Here is a 22208-nt window from a genome sequence, read left to right as displayed (position 1 = left end):
CGTTCTACTGAGGCAGAGAGTAACAGATGCAGGAGGAATGGCGAGTGCTGTGGAGGAAAAGTGGGAGTGTGCAGAGAATGTGTAGAGAACAAGGAGGAACAAGTCCAAATGGGGCGGTCAGGGAAGGCCTTTCTGAGTAGGTGACGTCTGAGCTGAGACGTGAGTGCAGCCATCTGGAGAAACATGAAAGCCACGATTGTCCCCTGTGGCAGCTCCTACCGCCCCTAGCCTGACACCAGCACGTAATCACTTGTGAAACTACCTGTCCTCCCTACCCTCCCATTGGCTGGGCTGAGGCTCTCTTGTTACCCAGTTTCACTGGCATCAGACACAGCATCTGGCATCCTAGCATTGTGTTGGTGGTCGCATGAGTGGCTGGATGGACGGCCTGCAGTCGATCCAGTGAGCAGCGTGTCCTAAACGTGAAAGGAAGCAATCCGTCTGGAGCCCAGACTTCTCTGCAGGGCAGACCCTGGCCCAGCCCAACCCCTGCCAGAGGAGAGACGAGACTGGCCTGCAGCCTGAGGAAAGTGGGTCAATGTTAGACACCCCATCACACCTCTCCCCGCGTAGCTCCTCAGCAGTTTCTGCCAGCTGTCTGTCTGGGGACAGTTCGGCCTCCCAATGAGTGAAGTCAACTCAGAAACGGTTGAGAAAGCATGGGCAGGGGGCACAAGGGGGAAATGGTTTTTGATTACTTACTAGCCGCCGTGCATGTCCTGGCGCCTCCTGCAGCTTGCTGCAGTAGGGACCTCAGAACCACCGCCGCAGGCCAGCCCTCACCCTCCTGCGGCTCTGCTGGCCTGTGCGGGACCGCAGCTGGGTCCATGAGACATCATCATCTATCTGCCCCCGTCTTCCTCCACTTAGCCTGATGGTCCTCGAGAAGGTCTGAATACAACCTATGACACAAGGAAGGATTTTTCAGATGCCGATCTTCTGTTGCCTTCTGGTTCTTCTTGAGCCTGCCAGCTAGCCCAGATAGGGGAGATAGAAAAGCTGAGATGTTTATCCCGTAGAAGCTGTAACCCATACCCCAGAAGGTCTCTAGCCCTTCTAGACACTTGGGTTCGGCTGTGGGGCACTTGTAGCTGCGGTTGTTCCCGTTCCCTGTTAGCGGGCCACAGGGCATGTTAGAAGTAAGTCTGCAGGACCAGTAGATGTTTCCTCCTTACCTCTTTTTCCAGCGTGTGCTGGTAAGTCCTTTCCACTTTCCCAGCCATGCCAATTATGATGAATTCAGGCGGCTAAATATTTGTGCTCAATTTTGTTAGAAATCTTTGCTCAGAGGGAGGCTACCTGCCTCTGTCCTGACCTAATTCTGGTAACATGGGGAACTGAGGAAAGGAAGGCTTGGTTGTCGTGGTTGGCGCTGCAGTGGCAAGGAGGCTGTGTCTGCTGACTCCTGGTAGCGAGGTCTGCCTGTCTGCGGCCGTGGCATTGACAGAGTGGATCAGGCCAATTTGGAAGGCAGTCTGCAGTATGGGACCATCTGGCTGTCATGACCATCACTGATGCAAGGCCCAACTTGCTTTCTATCCCAGGGTCTGGTCTGTCTTCCTCCTTGGCTTGCTCTGCCTTTACCAAGCTCCTGCTTTGGGGGAGGGGGGGGCATGTCTGCAAGGTGTCTTGGAAGATGTTTTAGAATTGAGGAGAACAGGGGCGGGGGGGCGGGGAAGCATTGGCATTTGGCATAGTCACTCTGGGGAAGGACTATGAAGCCTGCCCACCGGCCCCGCTGGGATGAATTCAGCTCACCTGCTGCAGGGGGCTCAGCTGTGTATCCGGGGAGAGACGGCCAGGTAGGGGTGGGGGGAGTCTGGCCGGTCTTCTCGCTTCTGCCCTCACCAGATAAAAAACAAAACTCCGTGGGAAGATCAGCCACCCTGAGCCCCACACACTCCACCCCTACTTCAATGAGAACCTGGCCCCTCAGCAAAGAATCAGCCTTGGATCAGGGCCCTGCTGTGTTATTTTTACTGCCGTTTCCTACCATATTTGCATTTTTAAAAATAGCAGTGCTGAGTGGATCCCTTTCAGTCTGAGTCTGCTTCAGAAGGTAGGATGCATTTTGCAGAGTGTGGCTATTGATTAGCAGCTGATTCTCAGTGTTTGGTAGCCTGGCCCGAAGAAGATGCAGGTGTTGTGGGTGGAGGTAAAGCTGGATGTCACAAGCCACTGTGTAGATGAGGTGTGGGCTCTTCGCTGACTGAAGATTATGTCATCTTGAAGATGATGTCATGTTTCTGTGGGCTCACAGTAGGAAAGGTGAAGACAGGGAGCAGGAGCATCTGTAAGCTGAGGTCCTGGTGGCCATCTACACACCCCCTCGAGCCAGGGCGTTCTTTCTCTAATTTGGAGCTCTTACATGTGGGCAGAGCCACATTTTATGTACCAGCTTGTGCCCATCCAGAAATTCAGCTCTAACAGTCAAGTTCGTATGGCCGCCTTCCTGCCTGGAAGTCTTTAAGGTGGCTAAGCCTTGTCCCCCAGGTGTCCGCGGGTATATGCTGGCAGTATCTGCTTTTTGCCACCTTGGTAGCAGCCAGCCTGGGTCAGGCCCCCTGTCTCTGGTCAGTGGGGGTTTCGTGCTAAAAGCTGGCACGGAGGGACACCTGGGTGGCTCAGCGGTTGAGCATCTGCCTTCAGCCCAGGGCGTGATCCTGGAGTCTCGGGATTGAGTCCCACGTCGGGCTCCCTGCATGGAGCCTGCTTCTTTCTCCCTCTGCCTCTCTCTGTCTCTCATGAATAAATAAATAAAATATTAAAATAAAATAAAATAAAATAAAATAAAATAAAAGCTGGCACGGAGCCTACTGGCCTAGACTAGGGTCTGGAGCACCTGGGCAGAGGTCAAAGTTGGGGCTGCATTGTTTTGATGACCTGGTGCCTGTGTGTCTGTTCAAGGGCTGAACGATGAGTATGTCAGGGATAACCGAGGTGAGGAGCCGTAATCAGTGGGAACTCAGTTTGTTGATGATTTTATTTATTTTTTATTTTTTTATTTTTTTTATTTTTTAAAAGATTTTATTTATTTATTCATAGACACACACAGAGAGAGGCAGAGACACAGGCAGAGGGAGAAGCAGGCTCCATGCAGGGAGCCCAATGTGGGACTCGATCCTGGGTCTCCAGGATCACACCCGAGGCCGCAGGCGGCGCCAAACCACTGCGCCACCGGGGCTTCCCTGTTGATTATTTTATTTTATTTTATTTTATTTTATTTTATTTTATTTTATTTTATTTTTTTAAAGATTTTATTTATTTATTCATGATAGTCACAGAGAGAGAGAGAGAGAGGCTGAGACACAGGCAGAGCGAGAAGCAGCTCCATGCAGGGAGCCCGACGTGGGATTCGATCCTGGGTCTCCAGGATCGCGCCCTGGGCCAAAGGCAGGCGCCAAACCGCTGCACCACCCAGGGATCCTGCTGTTGATGATTTTAATACCTTGTTTTTGCATCTTGAGCCTCAGATATATATGTTTAAAGTATTTTTTTTAAGATTTTTTTTTTTTTTTTTTGAGAGAGAGCAAGAGATCACAAGCCAAGGGCAGAGGGAGGAGTAGACTCCCCCACTAAGCAGGGAGCCCACTATGGGACTCAATCCCGGGACCCGGGATCATGACCTGAGCTGAAGGCAGATGCTTCACTGACAGCCACCCAGGCGCCCCAGAGTCTGTTTAAAGAGTGCTGAGGGTTCTGCTGAATACCTGCCTTAGAACTTAGTCCTCCTCTTGAGACCTGCTGAGGCCGCCTCTGTCTTTCCTCGTAATCTTCTGTTATCTCAACACTGCTAAATTGAATATTTAGACTTCCTCCACTCTCTTTTTATGGGTCCATTTGTTGGTTTCCACCAGTTGCCCTTCAGAAACCAACATGGTAGTGTGTGGTCAGCCGAACACCACCTTGCAGCTGCTGATTGTAAGGCCTGGAGTCTAAAAACGGGTGTCTTGTAGTGCAAATGAATTTTGATCTCTTGCTCTCAAGAAACGTCCTGGTTCAGGTTTGTGAAAATATGATTTCTGGCTGAGAGATCCTTCCTGCGTGGAACCTAAAGTTGCCCAGAAGGAAAGAAGTTTCATGCCTTAATTATACAGAAAAGGTCACTGGGAGGCCTAGGTTCTGTGTCTTGTGTGCTGGTGTTTTCACTACTCTTCCCTGACCCCTCAGGGGCACCCTGGAGCATCGTGGGGTGGGGAGGCTGTTCTGGTCCCTGAGGTGGGATGGTTCTGTGGCTATCCCTGCACATTTCTTGTCTGAAATGAGGAGAAGCCCTTCCCCTTGAGGTGGCAGTGAGGGTTGAATGAGGTCTGTGAAGCACCTAGACATGCCTTCCTCCTCCTCCTCCTCCTCTTCCTCCTGCCCCTCCTCCTCGCACCCCTCCCTCAGGCCTGAGATGACCTGTCTGCTGGACCCCCTTTGTCCAAGCAAGGCTGTTTTCTCCTGCATGCCAGAGCCTGGGTAGCACTAGCTGCTGATGTTAGCGTGGCCCCTGCACACCCAGCTGAGAGCACTCTTTCCCACATGCTCTGATTCATTCTTGGTCGGATCTCTTCTTCATCACTGTGGGTGGGTGTGTCTGCACTCATTAAAAGGAGGGTAGAATTTTGACCATGTGAACAAGAACATGGTTATTTGCATACTTTAAGATTTCCTGTGGGTTTTCTTGAGATAGCTCTCCTAGTGTACCTAAAATCCTTTCAATTTATAAAAGACTTTTTAGTAATGGCATCTAAATCAAGATGCACCCTTACATTAATTTTTGTGTCTTGTTTCAGCCTTTGTAAACACCATTTCATGTGTTTGCTTTTTCCAACTGAGCTGTAGGTTCCTCAGAAGAGAAATTGTCAGGAGGCTGGTTTAGGCTATGCCCCTGTGTGCCTGGCATGGGGCTTTCTCAGACCTGGCATGGGCCAAGGACATCTTTCCATTCAGCCTGCCCACTTGGGGGGGAGGGGTCTGTGGGGATGCATGCTCCAGACAGGCCGCCCATGTGGCCCCTCAGCAGTGGTGGGCAGGTGGTAGCAACCAGGCTCCCTGGAGATGTTGCAGGGAATGAGCTCCAGCCCGAAGAGCCTGGACAGCCCAGGGCTGTCATTCCAGATGAGGCATCTCACGCCCAGGTTGGTAAGAGGACTCTGCTCTCTGGCTGTGACAGAGGGGTGGAGGGATTCTTCCCCCAATCTCAGTGATTCTGCTGTTTTGTTCACAAGTATTTCCAGTCCCAGCTCAGTAAACCATCCCATCCTGACATGAGTTGCTGTGGGTGAGCTTTGGGTAATTGACGTCAGGAGGGAGGGCAGTCAGGGTTTTTCAGACTTAATGACTAAACCAAGAGCCATTCCATCTGTGCCAGAGTTTCCAGGCCATTTGGTGACCAGGTGATGTGCAGTACCTCAAGATAGTAGGTGTTTATTTCATCTGCTTTGAATTAGCAACCGTGGGTTTTGGAGAAGCAAGCAGAGGTTGGTGTGGATTCAGGAGGTTAGGTCTTCCACACGGGATCCCTTGTGGTTGAGAGTGGGCCTGGCCTGCCCCACTGGACTCAGAGACCGTCCCTTTGAGCTGCTTCTCTTTCCTTTTTGCCTTTAAAATACCAATTAGAGTAGCCAGCATTGGGTCATCTTTTCAGAATGCCCTCCTGGGGCTGGACTGGGACAGGGCCCTCCCTCCTTCTATCCTCATACCCTCTCTTTTAAGACCTTCTCTTAGGTGAAGACAAGGTGCCGTGCACACAGGTCACCTGGAGACGAGAGACATTGTTCAAGTATGGATTTCCAGGCCACTCCCCAGCCCTGTGGCCTGGGAGTCTGCATTTCAGGGAGCTCTGGGAAGATGGTGGAGTGCTATCGGGCCACTCTTTGTCAGCACAGCTCTCATCACTTGAGGGCCATGGTCTAGGCAATGCTTGCCCAATGAGGAAAAATAAGTTAGCAAAACCATGGCTCTGGAGTCTTGTGGCCAGGGTGGTCTCAGGCAGTTCACCTACTTCTGCAAGCCTCTGTGGAGTGAAAGCATGGGTGATGGTGGTGCCCCGCAGAGGTTGTGGGTTTGGAAGAGGCTGAGCACGTAGGGCTCCTGCCTATACTGTACAAGCTCACTAAAGGCCTGTCATCATTCCCTGAGATGACATGACATCAGAGGATGTAAGTGGGGTGGAGGTCTAGAAGGCAGTGTTGGGCCCTGAGCCCTCTGCACCCAGACAGTGGCCTGCTGCATGCATGCTCACTCCCAGGGATGCCCGGCAGCCCCAGGACAGCAGCCTGGCCACAAGTATAGACATGAAGTCATGTTTACTGTTTACTTTTCTACTTTTTAGTTAAACTTCTTGAGGAGGGAGATTTCCTCCTAAGGCTTCCCATTTGTACCCTCCCTTCAGATCCAGAAAGCCCTGGGCTGCTTTGTGCTTTTTAAAGTCAGGTAGATAAGCCTGGGGCCGAGACTAGAGGTGCAGTGCTGGTTCTTTCTCCATGCCTCCACCTCTTGCCACCAAATGCACAAGCCACACCTCAAACATCACAGCATCTGCAGATACCCAGCTCTGCTGCTGAGGCTCCAGCTGGCCTGCTGCCAGGCGCAGCTCCCCAGTCCTGCCCCCTCACTTAGTAGGCAGTTGGACTGGGTCCCCTTACTCTGTCCCCTGGGGCAGGCTGTGCCTCCAGGCCATTCCAGCAAGCTGCAGCTGCATTTTCCAGGCAATGATGCAGTCATGCTGCATTGCCCAGCCCTGATTGCAGCTTTTGATCTTGGGTGTGTGATGAGAGGGGGGTCCCAGGGGATAGTGCTGCCCTGAGGGGCTGAGAGTACAGAGGCCTGGTCAATTTTCATCTGAAGCCAAGGAGGTGGTGAACATCCCTCACCTACATCTCTGATGGTTCCTATACAGCCTGGCCCTTCCCACCCTCCCCCACCCACTGTCCAGAAGTAGGAACTTTTGTCTCCATACCCAGCTAAGCAGTACACGAACTTCTGTATAAGTTTTCACGTATTTTCTTTTTTTTTTTTTTTTTTTTTTAAAGATTTTTTTTAATTTTTATTTATTTATGGTAGTCACACAGAGAGAGAGAGAGAGGCAGAGACACAGGCAGAGGGAGAAGCAGGCTCCATGCACCGGGAGCCCGACGTGGGATTCGATCCCGGGTCTCCAGGATCACGCCCTGGGCCAAAGGCAGGCGCTAAACCGCTGCGCCACCCAGGGATCCCAGTTTTCACGTATTTTCATTTTGTCCCCCCGTCTAAATACAAGGCACAATAAAAATCCTACAGATTTTTATTCTTGTCTCATTCTCAATCTATAGGAAACACTAAAAAAATTGTGGAATTAATGGACTTGAGTCTGGTTTTAGCAGAACTTCTGACGAATGGTTTCTGTAGCACATGATTGACAGAATTTTCTAGTTAGGGGCACTGACCTTTGTCTTTTCTTCCATTCTGCCCAGACATTTCCAGCTGTCCTCTCTCTTCCCCAGGCATGTGAGGCCCTCTGGCCATTTGTGTTTTGCTGGTAAAACCTTCTCTCCTCAGGTGGGCAGCTTGCTGATTGTTGGGTTGTCAGGGGCTAGCCACATGATGGTCAACTGCTCTGAGAAAGTCCTTACCCAGCCGTACGCTAGAATCACTGACCAGTCATATCCCCCGGCCCCATGTAACTGGGAACTCGGGCTTAGGAAAAAGCCAGAAGAGGAGCCTAGCTCTATCCACAGTGCCATTTCCTGCCCCTTTTGAAAGCCACCACGCTGACATCTGTAAGTGATGCCAGAGAGAGTTCGTAGTACCCGACCCCCACAGTGTCTGGGTGCAAACATACAGATCCTGGGTTTTTTGTTTGTTTGCTTGTTTTTGGCTCCAGACCAACTTCCAATGAGAAAAGAAGCCTCTCTCCCCTTGGTATAACTGGCTGAAACCCTAGGCAGAGAGAAGCAGCAGAGCCAGGTACAGAGACTGGACAGGTAGGGTGGGGGCTCTCAGACTTCTTCGAGTGACCCACCGGAGAATGTACATTTTACGTCATGGCCGAGGACACATGTGCATTATATATTGCAACTAGAGGGGGTTTCCCCAAATGTACCTGGCCTTACTATGTGTCATGCGTGTAGATACTTCCTCCCCCCCCCAGTGTTGGCCATGACCCCCTAAATTGATTTCATAACCCACAAATGGATCACAGCCCACAGTTTTGAAAAACACCGCTGTAGGGAGCATTCCACTCTAGGATTTCCAAAACTTTTCCAGAATTCCTCACTGTAGCATACAGATTTCCAGTCCCGCATAAGTAGCTTCTCTGCCCACCCAGTTGTATTTGCGTTGGCAGGGGGGAGAGGGAGGTTAAGGTCATTGGGCCTTCCCACTCCTCACCCATCTCTGTGCCAAGTCCTTGTAAAAATTCTTTCAAAACAGTGTGCACTCCTTATTTTACATTTGTATGTTCTCCTCTAGCCCTGAATCTACAGGAAGCTCTAAAGAAATTAATTGACCTCAATTCTAGGTTTTAACAAAGTTCCTATTGAATGGTTTCTTCTGTTCTCACCCCTGTCAAAACGAGCCGGGCTGAGGGGCTTCTCAGCCTTAGGAGCATCTGTGTGTGCTCTCAGGCGTCTGCCTCCCCCCGCGGTGCTGCTGCTGTGCGGTGCTTGCCGTGGACTGGAACCCACGGACAGTGTGGCTAGGCCCTTCAAGCTTAGGGACAGACAGCGTCAGAAGTATCTGTGACTAGGGGTGGGGTGGGGGTCTGATTAGGAGTCCCTGGGGTCCCCAACCCGAGTGGAATCCCTGGTGACCTGTTTCATCCTTCTCCAATGTGTCTTGGACTCAGACTCCACTCAGGCTGTTGGCAGGTGGCAGGGACTGTGCTTCACAGATTGTTCCTACCCCTTGGGAGTAGTAAGTCTTTAGAAATTTCCAGTGCTGGCCTGACCTCATATTCCTTTCAGGACTCTGTCCTTTGAGTCCTGGCTTAGGGAAACAGCCTAATTCCTACTTGTGTCGGCTGGGCCACTTTTCCCCTCCTCCCCAGGCAAAGCTGCGGGGTAGCTTGTTTTTCTTTTCTGAAGAAAGAGTCTGGTTTCCTTGCTGAGCACTTTGAGGTTTCTGAGAGGTCCCCCCGAGGCCTTGGGCCTGGCTCAGTTCAGCGATGTTTGGTGAAACCTCACCCTGAATACAAACCTGAACCTGGACCACTATAGGCTGTCCCTAGTTTTCCACTCACTCACCAGGGCACAGTGTGGGGCTGGCGGTCAGCTTGTCCTTGTGATCTGAGGCTGTGCAGCCCCCCGTGGATGCTTGGCACGATGCTGAGCTTTTTGAGTTTGAAGCTGTTCCCAGTTGTAAGTTTGAAGGTCTGGTATTGAGAACATTACTGTCTCCCTGGAAAGACAGGCTTGGTTTTCCTCCGGTGGATCTGAAGGACGATACCCACAGTCAGACGGTAGATGACAGTGGTCGAGTGTGTGGGTTCCGGCCTTGACACAAATACTGAGGCACCTTGAAGCCCCTCCTTTGCCTTTCATTGGGAACTTCCTGCCACTTCCCTGTCACACTGGGAGCCTGGTGCTGGTGCGGCTGGCGAGGAATGAAGCCACCTGTGTTCCCCGGAGCAGGTGCTTGGCTTCCGCTGAGAAGGCCAGCCCTTAGGGCCACCCACCAAATCCTACGGATGTGATGCTCAGATCCACTTGAAAGTAGTTTCTTGTAGCAGCTTCTTTTTATTTTCAACCTATTGATCAGCCTCAGTTTGTCTTTTTATATTCATGAAACAAACTTATACAGCGACTTTGGGCTCCTCCAGGTCAGTTGAGAGCAGTGTTATGAGTGAGGGTTTGGATCAAGGGTTGTAGGACCTGCTTTGTTGCTGCTGTGTGGTCAGCAGTGGGCCTCGAGACTGCAGCTCAGGGGAGCAGTGTGCACCTCAGTGGGGGCAGGAGGAGGAGAGTGATCCTCCCGGTCAGAGCAGAGCTCCATGGAGCTGCACTGGGGAGTGGCATGGAAGTGCCCGGCCTCACTGTCATGTTGCCTCTTCCCTGTGATTTTATTGCATCCCGACCACGGGAGGCACCTCATGAGCTCTGCCTTCTGAACATATCCGGGGTGATCCTTTCCCCCACCTCTCTGGTCTCAGCGCACCATTCTAGGGGCAGCCTCAGGGCTTCTTGCCTCAATGCTGCAGATGCTTTGGGCTGGATCACTGTCGTGGTACCGGGGCGGGGTGGGGGTGTCCTGTGCATTGTTGGATGTCTAGCAGCATCTCTACCCTCTACATTACCAGAAACTTCCTTTGGTAACGGCCAAAAATGTGTCCAGACAGTCCAAATGCAATCTGGGGGGCAGAGTTGCCCCCAGTTGAGAACCACTGGGCCAGTTGGTCTCCCTACCCCTCTTTACAGCATGTTTTTGGCCCCCAGCACCTAGAGGATCCTTTTAATTTTTATTTATTTATGAGAGAGAGAGAGAGAGGCAGAGACATAGGCAGAGGGAGAAGCAGGCTCCATGCACCGGGAGCCCGACGTGGGATTCGATCCTGGGTCTCCAGGATCGCGCCCTGGGCCAAAGGCAGGCGCCAAACCGCTGCGCCACCCAGGGATCCCCCTAGAGGATCCTTTTAACATTATCGCCATGCATACAGTCTCCTCTGAGCCCTGCAGGGATTCCGTCTCAATGAGGATGGAACCTCAGGTCCTTCCTGCGGTTTTTTCTCTAAGGCCTGAATGAAGTAGTCTCATCTATGCTGCCCTTGCTGGTTGTCGAACACACAGAGGACATGAATCTTTACGGCAGCCCTGATCTCTGGTCACATGTCACCTTGGAGTGGCCTTTCCTGACCAGCCATTTAAAATAACTCACTCCTGCTTTCTCCCGTTCCCTCTCACCCCTGCCTGCACTGCCTTGTTTTTCTGTATGGCGCTTAGCACCACCTGATGTGTGTGCGCACACACAAGTGCATCCATTTCCTCCACTGTGCTAGAATGTAAGCTTTGTGAGAGCAGGCACTTGTCTCCCCAGCGCCTGGCACATGGGAGGTGCTCATTGTTGTTCAGGTGAGTCACCTCCTCTGTAAAGCCTGGCTGTCCTCCAGAGCAGTGCCAGCATCCCTGTCCCTGGAGGGCAGAGGTGGTGTTGGATGCGCGTCTCTAGAGCAGGCAGGGGGAGCAAAGGATGTCCCACGGTTGTGTACCAAAATTGTCTGAGGTAACACATGCCCCCTCCCTTTTTTAAAGATTTTATTTATTTACTCATGAGAGACACATAGAGAGGCAGAGATACAGACAGAGGGAGAAGCAAGCTCCACGCAGGGAGCCCAATGTAGGACTCGATCTCAGGACCCTGGATCATGACCTGAGCTGAAGGCAGACACTCAACCACTGGGCCACCCAGGCGCCCTAACACATGCCCCTTTTAAAAGCCATCCATATAGCCCCTTCTCGCTCAGAGACACGTTAACATTTTGGTGTCGTATCTTTTTTTATTTTTCTGTTCAGAATCTTCTGACAGCTACACTCTCCCTCAAGAAACGCTGAGAGTCAGCACCTCAGAGGTCATTGAGCATTCTAGAGCCAGTAATGACAGTCATCCCCACCTCAGATCCCACCCTGGTAAATTTTTTTGTTTTGGGTTTTTGTTTTTTGTTTGTTTTTGTTTTTTTAACTTCAGTGAGGTGCACCTAACAGAAAACCAGGGCTTTGTCTCGGGACTAGTTGAGCTCCGGAGTCATGTTTCCGCGGACAGGCGCCGCGCCCTCTAGTGCTAGTCCTGGGCACCTGCTGTCTGGGCGCCGGATCCTTCCAGTCTCCTGTCCCAGAAAGGAATAGAGTGTTGAATGCCTTTATGACCAGGAGAGGAATCACTGTCTTTTTACCACGTGTGGACCTGCCAGAAATAGGTTTTACTCTGCTCCTCTCTCTGCAGCTCTGGGGAGGGATGAGCTTGTGTGATTAAGAGGATGGTCTCCAGCCAGGTGCCTCAGTGCAAGTCAGGGTCCACCTGTGTGTCGCTGTGTGACTGTGAACGAGTTTCTTGTTTTCTCCCCGTTTCAGTTTATTTATCTGTCAAATGGGGATGACAGTGATAGTATGCCAAGAAAACCGAAAACCTCTTGACACGTAACAAGCACTATTTGCAGTAGGCAGAGGTGTCCCGAGCCCCTGAGTCTTCAGGAGCACAGTGATGCCCTCCAGAGTGGGGATGTGGGGAGCCTTCGTGATGCAGGGAGCACAGAGAGGAAGGGGCCATTTGGAAGGGACTGTGCAGGGGAGAGGCACACAGATTGGAGAGGACTCGCTTGTCTGGACGAAAGTAGTGCCCCTGTGGGTGGGGACATAGGGAGTTGGTCAGGAAAGTTGTGAAGGATGAGGGAGACCCTTGCAAGTTGTCCAAAGCCCTTCTAGACACTCTTTGCTCATTTTCTGGAATTCCCAAGGGAAGGCAAATAGCCAGAAGAGTGGCCACCACACCCCTTTCTTCTCCCTGCTGCTCCCACTCTGCTCCGCTCCCAACACTGTCAGGGCTTGGGAGATATGTCCCTCCCCATCGCGGGATGTTGTTAGAAGAGCCTGAAGACCAAGCCTCACGGTGGAGTGGACTCTGACAAAAGACCATGCGCAGGTTGGGAGAGCCACGTCCAGAAGGCAGTGTTAGCTCATCAGCCCCCAGCGTCCCCCAGCGCCTCCCTCCCCAGGAACACGGGGAACTGCGACCTGCCGGCCTCAGCACAGGTTCGCAAAGGCAGGAAAGAGAAAACATGCCCTGGCCTTGCAGTGATGCCAGCCTTCACTAGCGTGCTGTTCCTACTTAAGCCTCAGAGCGGGAGCCTCAGTGTCCCCTCTGCACCAGGGTGATGCGAGACTGGGCAGCATGCCATCTAAGACTGCAGTGATTCAGGATCTGTGCCTGTGCCACTCCCTTCCCTGCAGCTCTGTCAGGGACCAACACAAACCCCAGGGTGGGGACACCATCTGCAGACGCAAATTGGGGCTCTTCTCAGGGATCCCTTAGCAGGCAAGGCAGCCTGTGCCTGAGACTGCAGGTCACACCAGGGATTGGTGTCCCCCCTGCCCCACACAGAACAGTCCCTCTCCCATTGGATTTCCTGGCACTGCAACTTTGGTTTCTATGGCAACTTGGAAAAACCTGCAATTGTGGCTTTTTGAAGTCTAAAATGGGAGCAGAGGTTTGAGATAGGGTGGGACAGCACTGAAAATACCACATCCCAGACCAGAGCTTTGGGCACAGAGGGTTAGAGCATGGGAAGTTCTTGGAGTTAGAAAAGTGGCACCATCATCCCAGCAGACCCTGAGCAGAGCTCCACGTGGCCCCTCCCTGCCTCCTGGGATCTTCGAGCAGAGGGAAGGAGAGCCTGTACACACAAGGTCTCCAGCCTGTGCCTCGCAGGACAGTGGAGTCACATGGAGTAATCACATCTGGCATTTGCTGAGCACTTACTGTGTGCTGAGCACCCTGTGATCATCTGCTTTCATTGCCTTATTATCTCCTCAACTGCTCTGAGATGGCTGCTCCCACCCCATTTTGTACATGTGGACGGAAGTGATTTGCCTGAGGTTTCAGAGCTGACATGGCCAAGTGTCTGGATCGTTGGCTTAGGTTCCTATGTAAGAAAATCTCTATCCCTTGTCAATGGTGGAGCCCATTGCTCCCCTCTCTTCACTTTTTTTGGTTTTCTTAAAGGTTTTATTTATTTAGATCACCTCTCTACACAGCGTGGGGCTTGAACTCACGACCCCAAGACCAAGAGTCACATGTTCTTCTCACTGAGAGGTGCCTCCCCTTTAGTTTTTTGTCAAGTCCTGTCCTCGTGATAGCAGGGTTGTCTTAGCTGTCGTCACCACAATTGCAGGGATCTTGAGCCAATGCCTTCCTTTTTTAGTGTCTCAGTTCTCTTTCCATGGGGGTCACCTTTCCACGCCCGGGGCCTGGGAGTGGGGCCGGTGTGACCTTGAGGAGTCTTAGATTGGCTGTTGTTTGAGAGACCAGCTCTTGCATCCCTGTGGTTCAGGATGCTGGAGGTGCCCCCCCCCCCCCCCGCAGAAGGAGGTGGGCAGTCACAGAGCCTCACCCCATACCCTGGCTTAATGAAGAACCCCAGGTTTGCAGAGCCAGCAAAGAAGACAAGCTGGCCTGGCGGAGAACCGTCTTCCTCCTGGGCCATTGGTGGGGGCTCCGGGGCCTGGCACAGGGAGGGGACAGCTCTCGAGAGGCCCCAGCTGTCCTCAGAGGCGGCTGTTGCTGGGCGTTGTTGGAGGGATGGGTCAGGCTCGTCGTGCGGTTGGCGGTTGGCTGGGCTCCAGGGCCGGCCACCCTGAGCGGCCCGCAGTCCTCTGCAGCGCCGCAGATAAGGAGCGGGCCACGGCTGGCTGCGGCTGGCCAGAAAGGATAGCCCAGATTAGAAGGTCGGGTCTGGTGATAGCGGCCTTCAGGGTGACCCACACAGCCCAGTGTCACGCTCCTCCTCCACCCCGCTGCGCGGCGCTCAGCGGCAGGGCCAGGTAGGCACTCGGAGAAAGGAGGAGGAGGATTCCGCTCCCGGCAGAGTGCTTTGCTGTACAACGGATGGGCGATTGAAGCCTTCGTTGAAATGAGGCCTTCTGTGATCCGCCGGCTTGTGTGGTCGCAGTTACCTCCACTTGCGGTGTTTGCCTCCGGTTGGGCCCCTCCGTCTGGGTGCGATCAGAGAGGTGTGTGGCGTTTGCTAAAGCCATACTTAGGATTTGTGCATTGGGCGGTGTATAGGCTCACACCTCAGTGAGAAATTGGAAGAAAAATGCCCCCTATACAGACATCAGAGGCCCTTCTGTCACACCGTGTTCTCTTTCCCAGCTGAAACTAGAGGACCGCTCCGTGGTACCCCGGGACGTGGTCCGGCACATGCGATCCACCGTGAGTCTTGGTGCGGGGGTTGCCTGGGGAATTGTCTGGGCCGGGTCTGCCCTGGTGGCTGGTGCTGTGCGCCTGCTCGGGCCTGGATGCCTTCTCCTCCCCAGGACAGTCAGTGTGGCACCGTGATAGACGTCAGCATCGACTGTGCTGTCAAGCTCATCGGCACCAACTGCATCATCTATCCTGTCAACAGCAAGGACCTCCAGCACATCTGGGTGAGCAGCCCCATCCACCGCCCTCTTGGGGTGTCTCCGGCTTCTGGCCAGGCCCTCATGGGGGCTTGCTTTTGTGTGCCTGAGTGGCACTTCTTGCGAGGAAGCCGTTGGAATGTGAGGTTGAGCCACATCCCTGGGCCTCCAGCATGGACTGCTGGTGTGGTTTTCACTACTTAGCTTCCTTCCTTCTCTCATACTCACTTTTGGAAAAACAAATTTCTTCCTTAATTTCTTTTTTAAATGACTTCAGACTCAGGAGAAGCTCTGAGTTCCTGCATTCCCGGCACCATTGGGCTCCTTGGCTGTGAGCCTTTCCCTCCCTTTGCCCCGTCACCTTCCTCCTCCGTTCCCCACATTTCCTTCTCGCTCCCTGCTCTTCTGTCTGAAACCCTAGAAAGCAGGCTGCAGATGGAGCGCTCCGTGGGCCTTAAATACTGCAGCACGTACTTCCCCCAAACAGGAGTGCTCAGCGCCCAGTTCAGGAAGTCAGCACTGGTGCGCTGCTGTCCGATCACAGACCCTGTTCAGCTGTCCCAGCAATATCCTTTCTCCCCCTCTGATCCAGGATTCCATTCAGGAGCACACTTTCCATTTAGTTGTCAGCTCTTTGATTCCTCATCTGGAGCTGCTCCCCAGTCTTGCTTTGTCGTCCTACCCTGGTACATTCCACTGGCTGACCCCGAGCATGGAGCTCTGTGACATGGCCTCCTGACCAGACTCAGGCACCTGCATCCTTGGCAGGACCGCCCAGGGCCCCTTGAGCTCTTCCTGAGCCTCATGTCCAGTGGCCACAGCGGGGGTGTCCACTCTGACCTGTCGTGTTGGTGCTGCCACAACCTTCACACCTTGCAAGTGATCCTGCTTTGTGAGGAGATGTTCCGGGATCGCGCCAGTAACCTGTCACTTGTGAAACCCCGATCCGCTGGCCTCTGTGAGCCACTCTCCACTCCCCCCACCCAGCCAGCCAGCCAGCCAGCGCTCCGATGGTCGCTGAGGGGGCCTGTACGATGCCGACGTTCCTCCTCGTGTTCAGGAGTCGGCATTCTGGGCAGTAGAGCTTCTCCTTCAGCCTCATTTATGTACTCATTTGTTTTTGTACATCCGCGTGGACTCGGAGATTCCTGTCTTACCCAGTCGGTTGTAATCTGTGACTGCCATTATTTGTTTTGTAGCTGAAATTATCCCAGATTTAGCCAGTGAGAGCCCCTTTGAGCTGACATCTGTGTCCTTTTGACATACATATGCCCATCTTTTTTTTCTTTTCCTTTTTAAGCACTTTCTTACTTTCTACCTTTCCTGCTCCAGCCCTGGAGTCATTTCTCCAAAGAGCCTTGGTTCCTTTCAGAGGAGAACGATATTTTAAAAAGCAAGATCTAGATGGAGGCTAGGTGTACTCATTGCTACTAGGGCCTTTCGGGACAGCACTGTTGTATGGACAGACCGTGTGTGGACACAGACAGACGTGCATGTACATACATGTAGGCACATCTGAATTTGTCAGTACCTCTTCTACATAGACATGAAGATATGTGAGTTTGTCCGCTTCCCCCTTTCTGTATGAGTGAGTCCCTTCCCCAATGGTAAGAAACTTGGTTCTTTGATATCCTCAGTGTATTAGTTATCACTTTACTTGTCCAGCAACTACCCTCCACCTGCCACCTCCACAGCTCACTCCTATCCAAGAGTCCTGTGTCCATGGAGGCCCCAGGGCTTCTGCACTACTCTCGTTGCCATGAAGCAGCCCCCGCTGCCTCTTCTTTCACCCCGGGAAGGGAAGCTGAGGTGCAGCATAGAACTCTTGTTGGGGAAAGCCAGCTCTTCAGGCCAGTGGCCGACTGGCCCAGGTAGCCATCTGGATGTCTCATGTGTCGGGGCAGAGAGGAATCGGTGCCCTGCACACCAGTGTCGCCTGCATCTCTCACACCCCTGTTCCCTCGGCCTGCAGCCCTTCATGTACGGGGACTACATTGCCTATGACTGCTGGCTGGGGAAGGTGTACGACTTAAAGAACCAGATCATCCTGAAGCTATCCAACGGTGCCAGGTATACCTGGCCATACCTGGCTGCTCTGCAGGGGCCACCTGGGAGGGGGGGGGGCGCCCATGGGGAGGAGGGGCCAAGGATGTTTTTTCCCAGAGCCTGTGACGACATGAGCTCCAAGCACTGGGTCTGACCCTGGGCTAGTCTCCTGTTGCCCTGGCCTCATTTAGAGTGTCTGCTAGGGGTTATGCTTTATTTTAGACACCTTTTAACGGTAGTGAGCAGTCACATATGGGTTAAGGTCTTATTTGTTTTGAGGGAGTTACTTGTACCTGTGTAGAGGCCGAGCTGTGGGCAGAGGATGATTCACACCATTTTAGGGCATGCCAGCATATTGATGCCTCTCGATAACTCCTTTTGATACTGGTCAGCACCGTAGCGTGTCCTGGGGCCATGCCTCCCCTGAGACTCTGTCCTTTTGCCCCGTGAACCAAACCCCTGTTCATTCACTATTTCAGGTGCTCCATGAACACAGAAGATGGCGCCAAGCTCTATGATGTCTGCCCCCATGTCAGTGACTCTGTACGTGTGCTCCACCCAGGCAGGCTTCTTGGGGGGGCAGGCTTCGGGGGACAGGGTCTCACGTTCCCTTGCCCTCTGGGCTGGCCAGGAAGGATGACCACTTAGCAAAGAGCTGGGAGCTAGCCTAGGCTAAGCAAGTGCTGCTTCTAGGCAGAGTGGTTTCCCACAGAAGGGGTAGGTATGCACCAGAAGGTCCTAAGGTCTGGGCATGGGCAGGAGTATTAGAAGGTTTCTTTGCATTTTGTTAACTTGACCTCATCCTGAAAAACATCCATTCTTTAGTATTAGAGTCTGTACACTGTCATTACGATATGATACTTGAGAACAGTGATGTGTGACCATTTGTAAATAAGTATGGGGGGCTGGCGGGTGCATGATCAAACAGGTTTGGGGGCTATTGCCCTCTAGAGTCCTTGCAGTGTCACCCTTGGCCAACAATATTGACATGGCCTGAGAGCTTGTTAGAATGAGTCAAATGTACATTCTGGTAAGTTCTCTGGGTGATTTACATGCACTTTAGGTCTAAGAGGTGCTGCTCTGGAGCCCTTGAGTCTATTTTAGCCTGGGGCAGTGGGGAGCATGCCACTGTGAGGTGAGGGAAGGGGTGGATGCCCAGAGCACCAGCCCCTGAGGAGATGCCACTCACAAGGACTTCTTCTCTGGCCCCACACCCTGCAGGGTCTCTTCTTTGATGACTCCTACGGCTTCTACCCAGGCCAGGTGCTCATTGGCCCTGCCAAGATCTTCTCTAGCGTCCAGTGGCTGTCAGGGGTCAAGCCTGTGCTCAGTACCAAGAGCAAATTCCGAGTGGTGGTGGAAGAGGTAGGGGCTGGGCAGGGGGCCGCGTCCTCAGACTCCGTGCCCTGGAGCTGAGCTTTCGTCCACACCTTCGTCATCTGCTCTGAGGGCTCAGCCCGGCTCCTTAGCCCTATTGATCTGAAAGGGCTTTAAATAAAGGGAAGCCAGGGTGTGGTCATGGGGTGGCGGGTGGGCAGATGTCCCTAAGACTCACTGATTCAGAGTGAGCAAGGTGGGACGGTGGCGAGTGGCAGTTCCTTTGGGCCCTGATGGGGTGGTAATCCCTCGGACGAGGCTGTAGTTGTCATAGGTGGGGCCTGCTCTGCGGGTGCCATACTTGGGCCCATGCTCAGAAGATCTGCTTCCTGCTCTGGAGGTCAGGACAGCTGCTTTACCAAGAGAGCTATTAAGCTGCTGACTAAAGCCCTGTCCTACCCACCATCCCCAGGTACAAGTTGTAGAGCTGAAAGTCACATGGATTACCAAGAGTTTCTGTCCAGGGGGCACGGACAGCGTCAGCCCCCCGCCCTCTGTCATTACCCAGGAAAACCTAGGCAGGTGAGTGGCTCCTACGTGCCCACTCCAACAACCCCAGTGGCATGCCCTGAGCAAGTTTCTGGGCCAGAGTCATAGATGTGGGGGTGCCGAGATCATCCTTGACCTACTCCTCACTTCTCCCTCCCAGGGTGAAGCGTCTCGGATGCTTTGACCATGCTCAGCGGCAGCTTGGAGAGCGCTGTCTGTATGTCTTCCCAGCCAAGGTAGAGCCGGCCAAGATTGCCTGTGAATGTCCAGAAAAACACTGCGCCCAGGGGGAGGGCTCTATGGCCAAGAAGGTATGTCCTTGGGGTTGGGATCGGTGGGCATTTGAGGAACTGGCCTTGAGCTATTTCCACAGCCAGGAAGGAGAGTCTGTGCTTTAGGCCTTGGGGGGCAACCCTGATCTCCTTTGCAGGCCACCTAGGTGTGTATAGCTGCCCCCCTCTTCCCAAGCTGCCTGGGTGTCCCTCATGCCCAGGGTGGGGCCATGGTGGTCCTGCGGCTCCACAGCCCCCGCCCTCCCTGTCCAACCTTACAGGTGAAGCGCCTGTTGAAGAAGCAGGTTGTGAGGATCATGTCCTGCTCCCCGGATACCCAGTGCACTAGAGACCATTCCATGGAGGACCCAGGAAAGAAAGGAGGGGCCAAAGCCAAGAGCGAAACAGGGTCTGTCAGTCCCGAAGAGACGCCTGATGGGTCCACCAGCCCGGTGGACATGCAAGATGAGGGCTCAGAGGAAGCCCAGGACACGAGTGAGCAGCTGCCCCCCTTCCTGCTGAAGGAAGGTGGAGACGACAGGCTGCACTCAGCGGAGCAGGACGCGGATGACGAGGCTGCTGATGACACAGATGACACCAGCTCAGTGACCTCCTCTGCTAGCTCCACCACTTCCTCCCAGAGTGGCAGTGGTACAAGCAGAAAAAAGAGCATCCCTTTGTCTATCAAGAACTTAAAGCGAAAACACAAGCGGAAGAAGAATAAAATCACTCGTGACTTTAAGCCGGGGGACAGGTAAACCCAGAGGGTGCCTCTCCCTGCTGACTGGGAGAATATCCAGCCTGGGGCCGACCCTTCGGTGCCTGCACACACAAGCACACACAGTCCACAAGCCCTCTGTGGGCTCGGGGGCACCCAGCTGAGGTGCCTCGGATTGGCCTGGATAGAAAAGAGAGGTCTGGGAGTGGGGCAGTGGGTGGCATGGTGGCACTGGCCCCGGGTCTGGCCCCTAGGATCGCATTCACGAGGTCTCCCAAAGGAGACCTTTCTCCAAGGAGGTCGCAGGGCAGGGGAGGTGTAGGTGAGCACATGTGGACCGCTTTTTCTTCCTTCTCGCCCGTTTGTGTGGCCTGGCTGGCTGGTGGCACCGTGCCTGCAGGGTGGCAGTGGAGGTGGTAACCACCATGACCTCAGCAGACGTCATGTGGCAGGATGGCTCCGTGGAGTGCAACATTCGCTCCAATGACCTCTTTCCCGTGCACCACCTGGACAATAACGAATTCTGCCCTGGAGACTTCGTGGTGGACAAGCGAGGTAGTGCTGCCTCTAGAAGGCTGCCCAGCAGAGGGCCTGGACAGGGCTTAGGGGGGATGGGCCGGAGGTCTCAGGGGCAGGGAGGAGACAACCCCTTAGAAGGTGACTCATTTTTTCAAGGGCCGGGGCAGCTTTTTCTGGCCTCCACCAACCTAGCCAGAGGACATATGGGTTCCGTGCCTGGCTATGGTTGAGATGTAGTGAGGGGCAGGTGGCCCCACCAGGACTCCTTACCTAGATGTTCCCTCCTCTGGTTCCGCAGTCCAGAGCTGTCCGGACCCCGCTGTCTATGGTGTGGTGCAGTCCGGGGACCACGTGGGCCGTACCTGCATGGTGAAGTGGTTCAAGCTACGGCCAAGTGGCGATGACGTGGAGGTGAGTACACGTGGTCCCCACTGCTTCATGGTGGGCTAGGTGTCAGGCCCCTGGGCTCACGACGACCCATCCTATCCTCTAGCTGATTGGAGAAGAGGAAGACGTGAGCGTCTACGACATTGCTGACCACCCTGACTTCCGGTTCCGCACAACTGACATCGTCATCCGCATTGGCAATACTGAGGATGGAGCTCCTCACAAGGAGGATGAGGTAGTGCTGCCTGCCTCCTAGGCAGCATCTGCAGTCCCTGGAGGTGCCACCAGGTGGCTCCAGGAGACAAGACGTGCTGTGCTCTGGGCTCCGCAAATGCCTCCCGAGTAGGGCAGCTGCCTGACGGCCTCCCCAAGGATTCACCCACCTTCGGGATCAGGCTTCATGTAGCTGGTCCTGAGTGCTGTGGGGGCACAGGAGAGGCTTGGGGAGGTGGCATCTGAGCTGGGCCTTGATGAGCGAGTGGGAAATTGGCTGGGGTCAAGCAGAGGAAGAGTAGGACCAAACATCCCATGGCAGGGACCCCGTTGTAAGAGTGTCAGGAAGCCCAGCGAGAGCCGACTGCTCTGAGTAGGAATGGAATCAGTAGGGGCTTGTGTGCTCGACTGCCCGTTTTGGAACCAGAGGGTCCTACGCTTAAGCTGCTCACCAAGTGTGGCCTCTGGCTGGCACCCACATCCCTTCCCTTCTCGTGGCCTCACCCTTGTCACCCATTGCCAGAGCTCCCTTTTGGCGGTGCTGTGGCCTTCACCCCTCGGAGAGCTGCTCCTTGACCCTGCCCCGTTTACCCTGCAGCCGTCAGTTGGCCAGGTGGCCCGCGTGGATGTCAGCAGCAAGGTGGAGGTGGTGTGGGCTGACAACTCAAAGACCATCATTCTGCCCCAGGTGAGCCCTTTGGCAATGCCCAGACCACATGGCTCACAACTGTGGCACCTGGGCTGGGAGCCTCGGCCTGTCTCCTGTCCCTGCTCACGGAACAGGAAGACGGGCTCTCAGATCTTCCTAGTGAGGGTCTCTTCTTTTGGGTGTTTGGGTCTCAGGGAGAGCTTGAGAGGGAGGGGTTATTACATGCCAAGCTCTGGGCAGAGGGAGTTAGGAGAACAGAAGGGCAGCCCACAGCTGGCCCATAGTCTTGCCCCACCCGGAAGGTTTACGGGTTTGCCTGCATCCCCGTCTCACTCTGCTAAGAAACATAGGTTACTTCCTATAGAAGGTAGAGCCTTCCCACCAACATTTCTAGGAAAATTTCTCCAGATCAGGAAGAGAAAGGAGAAGAGCTGGCCTCAGTCCCAGCCCCAGCCCCTGCTGGTGGG

General features: G+C 53.7%; 1 protein-coding gene across 3 annotated transcripts in view; it reads left to right on the top strand.

Annotated features, from left to right (window-relative positions):
* Positions 1 to 22208, top strand: part of UBE2O (ubiquitin conjugating enzyme E2 O) — a 56042-nt gene that overhangs the window by 27645 nt on the left and 6189 nt on the right. For 2 of the 3 annotated variants that reach the window (XR_008666078.1, XM_055337505.1), the window contains exons 2-13: positions 14824 to 14883; positions 14988 to 15098; positions 17044 to 17141; positions 17597 to 17660; positions 18339 to 18482; positions 18907 to 19016; positions 19144 to 19294; positions 19537 to 20009; positions 20374 to 20528; positions 20791 to 20903; positions 20986 to 21114; positions 21691 to 21780. Coding sequence is in view for 2 of the 3 variants with exons in the window: in XM_055337505.1 (XP_055193480.1) it covers positions 14824 to 14883; positions 14988 to 15098; positions 17044 to 17141; positions 17597 to 17660; positions 18339 to 18482; positions 18907 to 19016; positions 19144 to 19294; positions 19537 to 20009; positions 20374 to 20528; positions 20791 to 20903; positions 20986 to 21114; positions 21691 to 21780 (1698 nt within the window). In the remaining variant the exon portion in view is untranslated. The remainder of the gene's footprint in view (positions 1 to 14823; positions 14884 to 14987; positions 15099 to 17043; positions 17142 to 17596; positions 17661 to 18338; positions 18483 to 18906; positions 19017 to 19143; positions 19295 to 19536; positions 20010 to 20373; positions 20529 to 20790; positions 20904 to 20985; positions 21115 to 21690; positions 21781 to 22208) is intronic. The other variant, XM_055337519.1, reaches the window with a different exon arrangement.

The sequence above is a fragment of the Nyctereutes procyonoides genome, unplaced genomic scaffold, assembly GCF_905146905.1.
Source record: "Nyctereutes procyonoides isolate TBG_1078 unplaced genomic scaffold, NYPRO_anot_genome, whole genome shotgun sequence".
In the NCBI taxonomy this organism is placed as follows: Eukaryota; Metazoa; Chordata; class Mammalia; order Carnivora; family Canidae; genus Nyctereutes; species Nyctereutes procyonoides.
This window is presented reverse-complemented; position numbering and strand designations above follow the sequence as displayed.